Source organism: Aricia agestis, chromosome 5 (assembly GCF_905147365.1).
Source record: "Aricia agestis chromosome 5, ilAriAges1.1, whole genome shotgun sequence".
Lineage (NCBI taxonomy): Eukaryota > Metazoa > Arthropoda > Insecta > Lepidoptera > Lycaenidae > Aricia > Aricia agestis.
In genome coordinates, this window is record NC_056410.1 from 19,701,179 (window position 1) to 19,714,097 (window position 12,919).

At 39.2% G+C, this 12,919-nt stretch overlaps 1 protein-coding gene across 1 annotated transcript; it reads right to left on the minus strand.

Annotated features, from left to right (window-relative positions):
• Positions 1-1,034: 1,034 nt before the first annotated feature.
• LOC121727150 (trypsin alpha-3-like) lies at positions 1,035-3,765 on the minus strand. The gene is made up of 4 exons (XM_042114828.1): positions 3,735-3,765; positions 2,973-3,168; positions 1,632-1,890; positions 1,035-1,340 (listed from the first exon to the last, which is right to left on the minus strand). Exons 1-4 carry the CDS (start codon positions 3,763-3,765, stop codon positions 1,035-1,037), a joined length of 792 nt encoding a protein of 263 aa, XP_041970762.1.
• Positions 3,766-12,919: the final 9,154 nt, after the last annotated feature.

Below are 12,919 nucleotides of genomic sequence, written 5' to 3' on the forward strand. Positions count from 1 at the left end.
CCGTAATTGAAAAGTGTTATACCCACTTTGTAATCAATAAGCCTTTGTTTATTTGACTTCCAGGCGTTGTTAATTTCTTTATGTGGTTACTTACTTCAGAGGAAGGAGAGGAGACTCTAGGACCTTATAAACTTTCTCCAGAACCAGGATCGAACCTGTGGATTGCAACACTCAGTCTAACCACTAATCCAAACAGACTTCTAGTTATATCGCCATCAGGTATTTTGCTCCGCATTGTGCCTTCATTAATTCCAGTAATCAGGCCGTTCCGCAGTTCATTTGACCTATTTGCAACTAATGATGATGAATATTTACGAGAAATCGTCCAAGACAAACTTATGTATGTAAATTTCTATACGGACTTTCACCTCGTTGCAGCATTTTCTACGATCGTGATCGATTCAATAGCGACTAAAGATCTAGTTTTAATTATAATGCAGGCCGCTACTCATTTTACTTGTGTCTGTTTCCTCGTAATTACTCGCCGGGGAAAGTCGGAGCAAATTTTATTACTTTCATGCTTACTAATTTTTTAATTTCCTGATCTAATGTTCAATTCATACTCATGCAAATGTCTTTCTGTCTTTCTGTCGGTTACCTATTCATCTTATATCTTTAAATGAGCATTTCTTGTATATATAATATATTATATATATTTATAATTGGAATCTCGGAATCGGCATTCGGCTCCAATGATTTTCATGAAATTTAGTATATAGGGGGTTTCGGGAGCGATAAATCGATCTAGCTAGGAATAATTTTTAGAAAATGTATTTTTATTCGTGTTTTATCGATAATCGGTATACTGAAAAATATGACTCTTCCTGACATCTATTGGCGAATAATAATACTATTTTGTGAACAACTAATTGCTTTAACGACACATCAACAGCTAAAGCTATTCCAGCAGATGGCGTTGTTAAGTAACACGAAGTCAATGAGTGTTTGCTATACCGAGCATAGCTCGGTCATCCAGGTACTATTGTTAGTACGACAGCACAACATCACATCAGAAAGTCAAAATCATATTAAAACTACCAGTTTATTTTGGAAAGCTTATTACGTATCCAAGGTGTGTATGCCGAGACTCGCGTGTATACTCCAGGGTAACTCACGTTCGCGCATCCCTCCCCCCAGGAGACGATGCCGACCAGTTTACTGTGGGCCACCAGGGGTCCACCGGAGTCCCCCTGGCAGGCGTCCCGGGGCGGAGCATCAGCGGAGGCGCAGAGCATCCCGGAAGTGATGGCGCCTATCCTCATATATGCGCGGGCGCAGGACTGCTGTGACACTATCTTCACTACAGCCGCCTGCAGGGACTGTGCTACAGTGCCTTCGTACTGAAAAGTAAAAACCTAGGATGTAGGAGCATTGAAAGCATTGTTAAAATTCTCATGACTTTGGGTCTATACTTTGGTACTATAGCTATAGGCTCAAATTAGAATAGCTGTTACAATGTGACAAACATAATAATTATGTACCTACAAACATGCACGTATTTACTGCATATACGCTGCTAAAAACATGGCTTTTCTTTTTAGCTTGGACGTAATCGGTGAAAAAGAACCACTAAGATGCAGGAAGACATAAGATATAGAAAGTTATCTCTCCTATGTGACATGTCTACTTACCGAAGTAACCCCATATCCCGAAACCAAAGCTTCGGTGCCTTCTGCGAGCTCTTGTCCATATTCCAGTAGCGGAATCGGCTGAACGCTTCTGCCGAATGACATCTTCTTGGCTGTCACGATGATGGCGATGTCATGCTCCAGCGTCATGGGGGAGTAGTCCTCGTGGAGGTAAAGACCTGCTACGTCATAAGAACTGCCTCCAGACGTCCTGGATACTGTTCCAACGACGACTCTTAGTAGGTCGGATTGGAACGTGTACCTGCAAAATGGATTTGCAGTTAACTTGTCTGGTAGATCTATATTTTAAACTGAGATGACGATTATGATAAAACCTAGTACGGAAAAGTGGCTATTAGTGTCTAAACACACTAGGCCGAAGTTACGCGGCGTAAATTCGTCAAACACATACAAAATACGGACGGAACGCGACGGAATAGTGTGTCATCGGTAATTTAAATAAAATAAAAATAAATAATAAAATAAAAAATGTTTTATTTCTGAGTAAATTTGAATCAATTTTTTTCAGAATGTCTACTTTATGCCTACCACTGCGAAATACATTGCGAGCGTAATCATGCGGAATTTACGCCGCGTAACTTCGGCCTAGTGTGTTTAGACACTAACAGATCATTGAACATAATCGAAATGAAAACAAAATCTGGTCACCAGATTGTCTGACAAGAAACTGGTTCATACGTCACTTGAGTCACCATAAAGTTTCTCCTACACAGTCATCGCAGGTTTATGCTGGCTTCTTAGTGTAAGTACTTACATACGGTTTTGCACGATCGAGCAATCACGTAGAGTAAAACCACGGCTCGGGCTTTCGTCCTCACATTCAGCATTGCTCGATAGTTTTACTCCAGTTCGAAGGAAATTAGCTACGAATAATAAAAACTAAGGAAGAGACTGTGTCAAAAAATTTGTCAAGCCGGCTCGATTCGAGCCTTCAAACTAGCTCGATGCGAGCCTTCGATTTTTGCGGTCCACACGGTGGTTTTTGCTCGATTTCGAGTAAAACTATCGAGCAAAACCGTATGAGTGTCTATTGTGGCATTACGGCGCGTAATATCACGAGCCGCGCCGCGCAAGCTCGAACCACGCGTCGTGTGAGGTGACGCGGGCTGACGCGGGCTGGCTCGAGCAGGCGCGTCCGATCCGATTGAATTCGGTAACTTCAAAGGCCCGGCTCGGTGCGGCTCAAGCTGCTCGTGATAATTACGCGCCGTGAGAACGGGTTGCGCGGACTCGCCCGTCGGCTCGTGCTCTCTCCGAGTACAAATTGGCTCGGCGCGGCGCGGCTCGTGATATTACGCGCCGTGAGAAGCCAGCTATACTTACGAGTTAACACAATGTGCTGCAGTCAGCAGGCTCCTAACTGTTATGACGATGGCGCCGCAGGAGTGCGCCCAGCCCGAGCTGACCTTCCGCCTCAGCGAGGCCTGGTACGGCACCTCCGTTATTTCCACCGCCTTGCCGTTCACGATGCGGTTCAAAGCATTCTGATCGACCGGTACAGGCGTTGCTAGGGACGTAGCTGAAATTTTTTATAATATACGTATTATAATTATTTATAATGCTACGTCAAAATGTTATTTTTATTTAAAGGCCGGCAACGCACCTTCATCTCTTCTAATGTTGCGAGTGTCCATGGGCGACGGTTGTTGCTTTCTATCTGGTGACCCGTTTGCTCGTTTGCCCCCTTATTTTATAAAGCAAAGTTTTAAACGCGCCTTTAAATTTTCCACTGCACTATGTTTTTGAATATCTTTAACTAAATATTTAAGTATTATTTTTTTTATCTACACAATAAATAAAGTAATGTGGTAATATTGTAATAGTAATGAGCCATAAATTAGTTCGATTAATATTTAATATAAAGGTGGATTATTATCCAAATATTTAATTAAAATTAAAATTTGGATATGGAAATTACTTACTAGACTAATAAAAGGGAGAAGGACAAACACTATAATATTCAAATGGGTGCAAAATGTACGATTCTCCCAAGATTTGAGGATTATAATATTTTATATTATGTACCTACCGACTAGTATAATAATAATAATTATACTTTTTATAGTAAGGTAATTTAATACTCACCAACAAGTAAAGCAAAGATCACAGTCTTCATTTTGTGGCGTAAAACAATACAATGCAAGATTCGGATGTTTTAGGTATGATATTGATAAGATATTTCCTCCTGAGAGTGTGATAAAGTGGGAGATTTTGGAAAATACTCGAAGATAACTTCAAGTGGATAATCTTACAGCATTCGCGAGTTGTTTGATAACAAAAGTAGCTAATATTTTAAGCCCTTTTTAGTGATTTTTCGCCTTAAAACATTAATTTGAATTCAGTTTTTTCAGTGGCACTTTGCAGAAAATTTAAGGATTTAATTCAATATTGATTTACTTTGTAGTATGTTACTGTATACTAATGTTACAATGTAGTATAGATTCATAAGCAAAAAAAAACATTGGCGATTCTTTAAAATATTATTCTTTTGAATCGGCTTAACTAATGATGAATAGTTTTGCTCATTTATGTATCAAAACTAATATAAATGAAAATTGCATTGCTGAAAGAACATTTTTTGTGATGAACTTCTACGTAAGAAACACGTTCAGTGTACACACTCCAAAGTATTTTATTTTATATCATTATACAGATTGCAGAACAATAATTTCTTGCTCCTCTTTGCCATATACAAAAATACATTCGTCCGAAGGGGTGGACATAATAATATCAAATTGGAGACATATTATTATATTTGACCTGTCTACAGAAATAAAATATGTAACAGTCGTCTGCCCTTGAAAGGATTTGAACCCTGGATAGCAGAGGACACAAATTAAATTATGGTTAACGAAAATTATAAATTAAATATGTGTAAGCCAAAATGGCTTATTGCGTGTACGTCGCACTCGTAAAAAGGTGCGAATTATATCAGTGAGACATTGATGTACCATCGCGGGATACATCTAAGTTTTAACGTGGTCATATTGGTCGCTTACCACGATCACTGATTAGAGGGGTGTGCATCAATTCAAGCTACGAAATTGTAAATATAGCGGAAACCAAATTAATTTTACTAACTTAAGAGTTATATCTATGATAGCTGACATTTTTTTGGGATCACCCATACATTCCGGTCTGCAGAAACTCTTGCACTTGCTTTATTCCAGCGCGACCAGAAACTAACGTAGGTATTTCGTGGTCCGTAGGCCGTAATCTTTCAAAACCGGCATGAAACAAAGTTGCGTTGTCGCTGAGTTAGAGATGGTATCGGGGTTCGGAAGGCAGGAGAACTGAGAGTATTAGAATTTTCTGTTTAATTAGTTTCTAGTAATCTGTACCCAATGGCATACGTATATTCCTAACTAAAAATGTTTTTTTTTTTGTTTCTATTGATAAAATTTATAATTTCATCAATATAAATGTGTATTTTATTAATTTATTATACACTGTAAGTTTTCCAAATACTTAAAATAAATAGGTACAAAAATACAACTGTAGATAATTGTAGTTTTAGTTTTTTGTCTCTTGTGACTGCTACATCCCGCGATGGTACATCAACGTGACGAGGTTGTAATGTGGTGCAGTTGAGTTTTATCGCCAATCAACGATCGCCAATTTATGGGCCCGTTAAACTCAAAAGTGCGATATGAGTGTTCAAACACAAGAAATGGATTACTTCATTTTATGTAATTTAAAAGGAATGCCGGCCGGCCTGTCAGACCTGTTTTTGAAAAAAAGTGTGATTAAAATACAATGTTACTTAGGTTTTAACAGTATTTTTAAGTAATGAGAAGAAGCTCCTTACTTAGGAATGCAAAAGTGTAGTTTTAAGGTCCGTTCACATAGCAACGTGAGGCGTTGATGCAGTACGATGCATTTGTAAAAGACGCATTGAAAAATAAACTTTATTTACTACAGAATAATATACACACTTAATGTTCCGCTTGCGGTGTCGAGCTGCTGATTCTTTTGAATGCTGCTTTACAAATTCATATATCATCGTAATCTGAGCCATTATTGACCGTCATCGACACTTTTAAGATTTCAGCCACTCGACAGGACAACCTTTTAGGTCTGTACTTTATAACGGCCATTCCCAATATTTGATCTATCTCTGGTTTTGCTCTACTAGAGATAGGAATAGCTCACAATTGACATAAAATATATGTCTCTAATGTCTAATGTGAGCTATTCCTATCTCTAGTAGGGCAAAACCAGAGATAGATCAAATATTGGGAACGGCCGTAAATCGTCAGCTAAAACTGAAAATGAAAACATCTGCATGTCAAAATTAAATTGACAAGTGCAAGTGTTCAGTGAGGAGTGAGGATATCACACGAAACTCTGGTATTCCCCTTATCGACTGTTGGGAAAACCTGAAACGGGAGATTTGATTGGGCAAATCCAAATCTTATCGCATTGGAATAAAATATATTTTAGTGAGACCATGCTCAGTGATTATATTTTTTTATGTCTATTCAGAGTTTCAACATTAATCATTAAGTACATAATTTATAATAAAATTTAAAATAATATATTTACATATTATAACGTTTTATTTAATTTTTTCTGCCTGTGCCTGTAGATTAGGAAAAAATCCTCTGAATTTTTCAGCCAGTCCAATAACAGTTGGTACAGCTAGCGCCATCTGTTATCGGCGCGCCGCAAACAGTTTCAGGTGCACGCGTTCTTATCGCCTTTACAATAACTACGTGCTATCGAGATCTTTTATTGCCTTACACGTGGAGTTATGTTAGGTAAGTGATAATAATGCGACCGTTGTATAATTACTGGGAAATTATACTTTTATGGTTCAACTATTGATTGCCATAAATTTACGTTTTCCTCAAAGTGTAGGTATGTTCTAATAAGTGATAATAATTAGTGGGTTTCCTGTATTTTGTACTAAAACATAGCAGACCAAAGTTATCATTTTCATAATAGGTACAGACTACAGCTCTCTAATTCAAAACTGTAGGCATCGTATATCTAGAAACGTTCGACCAAGCTAAACAACATACAGACAAAACGAAAAGCTGCGCCGTTGAATCGAGTAAACACATACACTATTTAATTCGACTATTTCTACAGTCGTTGTTGTCACTTCAGTATTTTCTGACATCGCACAGAAAAAAAAGAGAGAAATCGAGTCGAGCAAGTTGCTACACTCTATTTGCAAATCCCATTACGCTACTTACATTTTAGAAGTAACTTGCACCACCTATAAGTTTTCTACTACATTTCATTAACATGTACACAAGTGCACGATAAGATAAGTAGAATCCCAGTTGCCCACGCGCATTCCGCAGGGAGCCAAAGACCCCACTTCCTGCATCACACGACCAAATCGTGGAGATCTAACGATCTACGCGCGCCGGCTAGTGAAGCTCGTCTTGTGTCGCATTGTGTTCTGAATTTGGGAAGGAAAATATTATAATGAATGAAAATAAACGGGCTAAAAATAAGTTATTATAGTCTGAAGGTGTAAAAAAAGAGGGACTTTTTTGTGTAGGTATATTTTTTCCATGACGTGCTAAAATTAAGGAGTCCTATTTAACAAACGTCAAATATTTTCAATCACATCTAAAAGACAAATTGAAGAAAAAATTTATACTTAGGAAAATTTATGCAATATTATGTAAATGTTTCATAATGTAGGTAGTGTTACAAATCTCAAATACTACTGCAGTAGGTATCAAACGATTTGATTTAACAAAGAGCGCCAGATGAAATGACAACGAAAACTATGAACTCAACAGTAATGTTTACATCGGCGCGGCGCTTCAGCCGCTCATCCGTGAAGGACGGTGTCGTGATTTGACGGCTGACTTCTAACCGTGAGCACCCAAGTCATAGGCGGCGGCGAGTAGTTTTATTATCACGCGATTTAACATTCTCCGCGGATAAATAGCCAGAGGCGGGACGTAAAGTACGTCCCACCGACATCATATCGACAACATAATTCTTTACGTCTATATACGTTCAGCGGAGTTCTTCAGTTTAGCCTCGCTAAACTGAAGAACTCCGCTGAACCAAATTGCTAAATCTTAGTCTTGAAATGTTCGTGACAGTCTAAGGAAGGTTTATACGGTGAGAAAATTTTGGAGTCGAGTGATACATCATACAAAGTTCACGGATTATCTATTTTCTAATAAAACTGCGAGTTAAAATAATCTCTAAACGTACTGATTTTAGGTACTTTAGGGACCATAAATAATATGGAGAAGAGCTTGTTTACCAACTGATATATGCGTCAAGAGAAGTTTTTTGTACTACTTACTTACTTACTACGATGGCTCAGCGACCCAAAGTGGATCTTGGCCTTCGACACGAGTTTGCGCCACTTGTCGCGGTCTTGCGCAGTTTCTTGCCACTCTGTGACGTGAAGATCACGCAGGTCCAACTCCACGACATCTAGCCACCGGTGCCGTGGACGGCGGACAGGTCGCCGCCCGATCGGACGCCCAAGAAACGCCATTTTAGTGGCACGATCCTCTCCAATTCTTGCAACATGACCGAGCATCGGAGTCGCTGGGCTTTTGTTACGTCAATAATATTGGGCTCAGCCATGAGGTCTTCAACTTCGGCGTTGGTTCGGATTCTAGTTCCCCCATCTCCTGTCTTCACCGGGCCCAAGATCTTGCGGAGGATTTTTCTTTCGGCTACCAGTAATTTATTCTCTTCATCGAGTGTGAGCGTCCAGGTCTCGCATCCGTACATAAGTATTGGCCTTATTACAGACTTATAAATGGCCCCGCGCTGGGCCTACACAGCGTAGGGGGGCGTCCCCCGGATGGCGGATGGGGGGAGGTCGGTAGCACAGCCTAGCTAGCTACCCGGATAAGTCATATTGACTCGCCGACCAACGTAGGATGTGGTCCTCCAGCATTTTCGGGGTTGTGCTGCGGGTTAACACCCCGCCCACGGAAAATCACACGTTCAGATTTTTTTTGTAATTTATATTTTTACAACAGTATTTTTTTTAACTTTTTAAGGTATTTTTTTTAATAACGACGATTGTCAGCTACCACTTGGTAGTTTATTTGGAGTCAATGTGCAATCATTTATCAAATTATTTTGCAAAACGTGGGTGCGTCATTTCCGTAACGTTTAATTCCGCCCGCCTTTAACATATAGTTTCATTAATCCCGCTACATCCTATGCACTGTACCACACACGATTCTCGGTGTCGGATGTCCAACAAGTGTTATCATAATTGCGTCTCGATGGACTTATATCGACACTCACGACGAGGACCCGACCTGCCGCACGCACGCCACTCATATGAATATGTCGCAGCCGACTGGTTTAACTAGCCGTTCAATCAAACAGCTAGCCGTTTGACTGAACAACGCCATTCAATCACACGGCTATACGTCGTTTAGCCGACTTGCTGACTACAACGTTCAACACTACAGCTAGACGACGCTTAGCCAACTGGTTTGTTTTTGTTTTGGCGGGGGGCTGCGCCCCCCGAGCCCCCCTTTTATTTGACGGCGGTCGCCGGCTGCTGCCGCAGCACGCTCGCTGCGCTCGCTCGGCTCCCTCTGTGTTGTGGTCTAAGTTCTAACCTAACCTAACCAACTTTTGGACTTTCTGGATTGTGTTTGTTTTTGTTTTGACGGGGGGCTGTGACTCCCGATCCCCCCTTTCGGAGGAGGCTTCAATTAGACGGCGGTTTCAATATAAAAGCTAGACGTGTGATTGAATAGCGTTATTCAGTCAAAGGGCTAGCTGTTTGATTGAACGGTTATTTAAACCAGTCGGCTGCGACAAATACACCACCTATCGCCAATGAAATGTAAACTGCTTATTCCTTTATTTAGTTTAAAATTAGAAACTGTTTAACGTTTTGGTTAACGTTTTGGTGTTAGCCAATCAAAGCGCTAGTAAATAGAAAAACTCCTGTCAAAAATCCTTAAAAAAACAGGCTTTATCGAATTTGCTGTTTTTCAGTATCAAGTCATGCTGCTACTCGCACATTCACTATTTGATACATGTAATCTGAGAGGAATTATCTGACTCGAATGGAATGATACCTTTCTTAGTTTTTTAATAAATATAGATTATATTATTGAGTAGGTAAACTATTCATTGATAATATATTTATTTTATATTAATAGCTTTTCATGGAACTCTTATTACTTATTAAAACAACATTAACTTTACCGATTGTTGTATGATAATGTTACATGATTTGATGATATCTGAAGAAATTACAGGGTGTTAGTGTAAAAGAACACAGTGTAAAGTAATACCTACATTTTTTTATAATGCATTGGTTTAATGCGTCTAAACTCTAAACATATTGTTAATAATATCGATTATATAATAATAATATATAATATCTATGGACGCTTCACACCACGTCGGTCTGGCCCTGTGGTAAGTACCTGAAGGACTTGTGTTACGGGTACCAGACAACGGAAATATATTTAATACTTTTATACTATACATATATTTAAGATTTTTATTATATGATACACATATTTAATACACATCCATGACCCAGGAACTTTGAAAAATTTTTTGTTCCGTCGGCGGGATTCGAACCCACAACCCCCGGCTTGAGCTACCAACAGCCCACCAACTGAGCCACAGAGGTCGTCAATTATGTCCTCGTAGTTATTGCAATTATGGTAAGCTATACCCTATAATATCACAAAAATTTGATCCCAAAAGCATTAAAAATCTAAGAAATACCAACATGTTTTTATATAAAACGTGGGAGAGCCATGCTTCGGCACGAATGGGCCGGCTCGACCGGAGAAATACCACGTTCTCACAGAAAACCGGCGTGAAACAGCGCTTACGCTGTGTTTCGCCGAGTTAGGGGCCCAATCCCCTACCCTATTCCCTTCCCTGCCCTCCCCTATTACCCTATACCCTCTTAAAAGGCCGGCAACGCACCTGCAGCTCTTCTGATGCTGCGAGTGTCCATGGGCGACGGAAGTTGTTTTCCATCAGGTGACCCGTTTGCTCGTTTGCCCCCTTATTTCATAAAAAAAAATACTCTCCTTATTAAAGCCTAAAGCATAAAGCCTACATCTTAAGATTAAGTCAGCCAACCAAAATTCTTTTAGTACCTTGCCATTTTGGTTGTTAACACCAACAGTTATCAAATAAAAAAACGGAGAAGCATAAATTAGAAGCACATTGACCATATTACGAAGCATTTACCTTCATAACCGGAGGATTATCAGCACGTCTCATGATTTCCCCTTCACCTACTTTAAATAAAATTACAACGACATTAGTGTAAAATGACGAGGAACACGATAAATAATTGAATTTAGCTCCGACTACACGTTGAACGCAATTTTTATTTAAAATGTTATTAAAACAATGTTAATTTGCATACGAAATTACAATTTTCATGTGAAACCTGAGGTTCTTAGTGAATTATTCGAGCCACTGGAGCGGGGATTTCCTATCGTCTGCTGCTATTGTGCCTTTATTTGTATCAAGGTAGCGAGCGTAAAGAAATACGCGTTAGATAACTTTGACAGTGCGACTACATAAACTGTGGAGGAACACTTTTTTTATGAAATAAGGGGGCAAACGAGCAAACGGGAAACCTGATGGAAAGCAACTTCCGTCGCCCATGGACACTCGCAGCATCAGAAGAGCAGCAGGTGCGTTGCCGGCCATTTAAGAGGGAATAGGGTAATATAAGGGGGGTAGGGATGGGAAGGGAAGGAAATAGAGGAGGGTGAGGAAGGTAATAGGGCCCCACCCTATTACCTTCCTTTTGAATTTGACGATTGGGCCTCCGGTAAACTCACTCACCCGGCGAAACACAGCGCAAGCGCTGTTTCACGCCGGTTTTCTGTGAGAACGTGGTATTTTCCCGGTCGAGCCGGCCCATTCGTGCCGAAGCATGGTTCTCCCACGTATAAATGGTATGTGCGCCATAAGAACATCCAAAAGTCCTTTCATAAAATGGAGTCAGGGATTCTCATTTGAGCTAGTTTAATTGACCAAAGATAGTTTTACGGAGATATCCTGATAAGAGCTCATCACAGGTTGTTTTTAGGTTGGAAGAAAGAAGACGGGATTATATATAATTTTAATCAACATTTGAAATAAAGGCACCGTATAAAGCCAATAAGAGATGGTATTCGTAAAAATATCGTTGCAAAGCAGCCTAACTGTATGGGCCTATTTATTTACCTTTTTCGGCAGCGTGGGATCTTTCGCGGTGGTTTGTGTAAGTGGCAATTATGTATTGCTTTGTTTTACTCTATAAGGATACACTGTTAGTAGCCCTATGATCTTGAAAACATTAGTCGTGGTTTTAAGCCTTTTAAACCATAGCTAGGGAATTTTAGCAAAAAGGATTTACATTACCCAGATGTAAGATGTACCATCGAGGAAGTTGATTCTTATGCAATTGACAGACCAACGTTTGGTCGAATATGTCAATTCAATGTTAATTGTGATCTGTCAGCTGGGTTTGAGGTAACGCAACCAAACTACTTAGGTCCCCGATCTGCATAGGAATCAACTTCTCTGATAGTACCTACTCTACACCTTGGAAGCAAATTGTAACAAAAGCGATAGAAAAAGGATACGGGCAAAAAACCCAAATGATTTTAATTAAAAATAATCGGCCAAGTGCGAGTGGGACCTGCGCGCGAAGGGTTCCGTACCATTATAAAGCAAAATTAGGCCAAAAATTGTGTTTTTTGTATGGAAGCCCTCTTAATTTTTTATTTTATTTTATTATTAAGTATTATTAAATATTAAAGTACCCATATAACTAAGGACTTTGAAAAAAAAAATGAAAAACATGTTGCCACGAGCAAAAAAGGTCAAAAAATCACGTTTGTTGTATGGGAGCCCCCCTTAAATATTAATTTTATTTTAAAAGATGGAAAATTACAATGTCATTACGACTATATAAAAATTTCAGAAGTCTATCGATAGCGGATCTTGAGTTACAGCCTGGAGACAGACGGACAGACATCGAAATCTCAGTAAGAGGGTGCTGTTTTTACCCTTTGGGTACGGAACCCTAAAGACAGTTTTTTTTTATCGGTGCAGTTTTGGAGCAACTACAAGAAGTTTGAACTTTGAACAATAATTAAGTACATAATTCCAATTAAACAAAATATTTTTATACCTCAATAAATTCAAAACCAAAATAACATCACCTTGACTGCATACTTCTAAGGAATTTATGTTGCATTTAGTTTGTTGTTGTTTACTTTAAATAAATTTTCAAATATAATAATATTATGTATATTATTGCATATTGTGTAAAG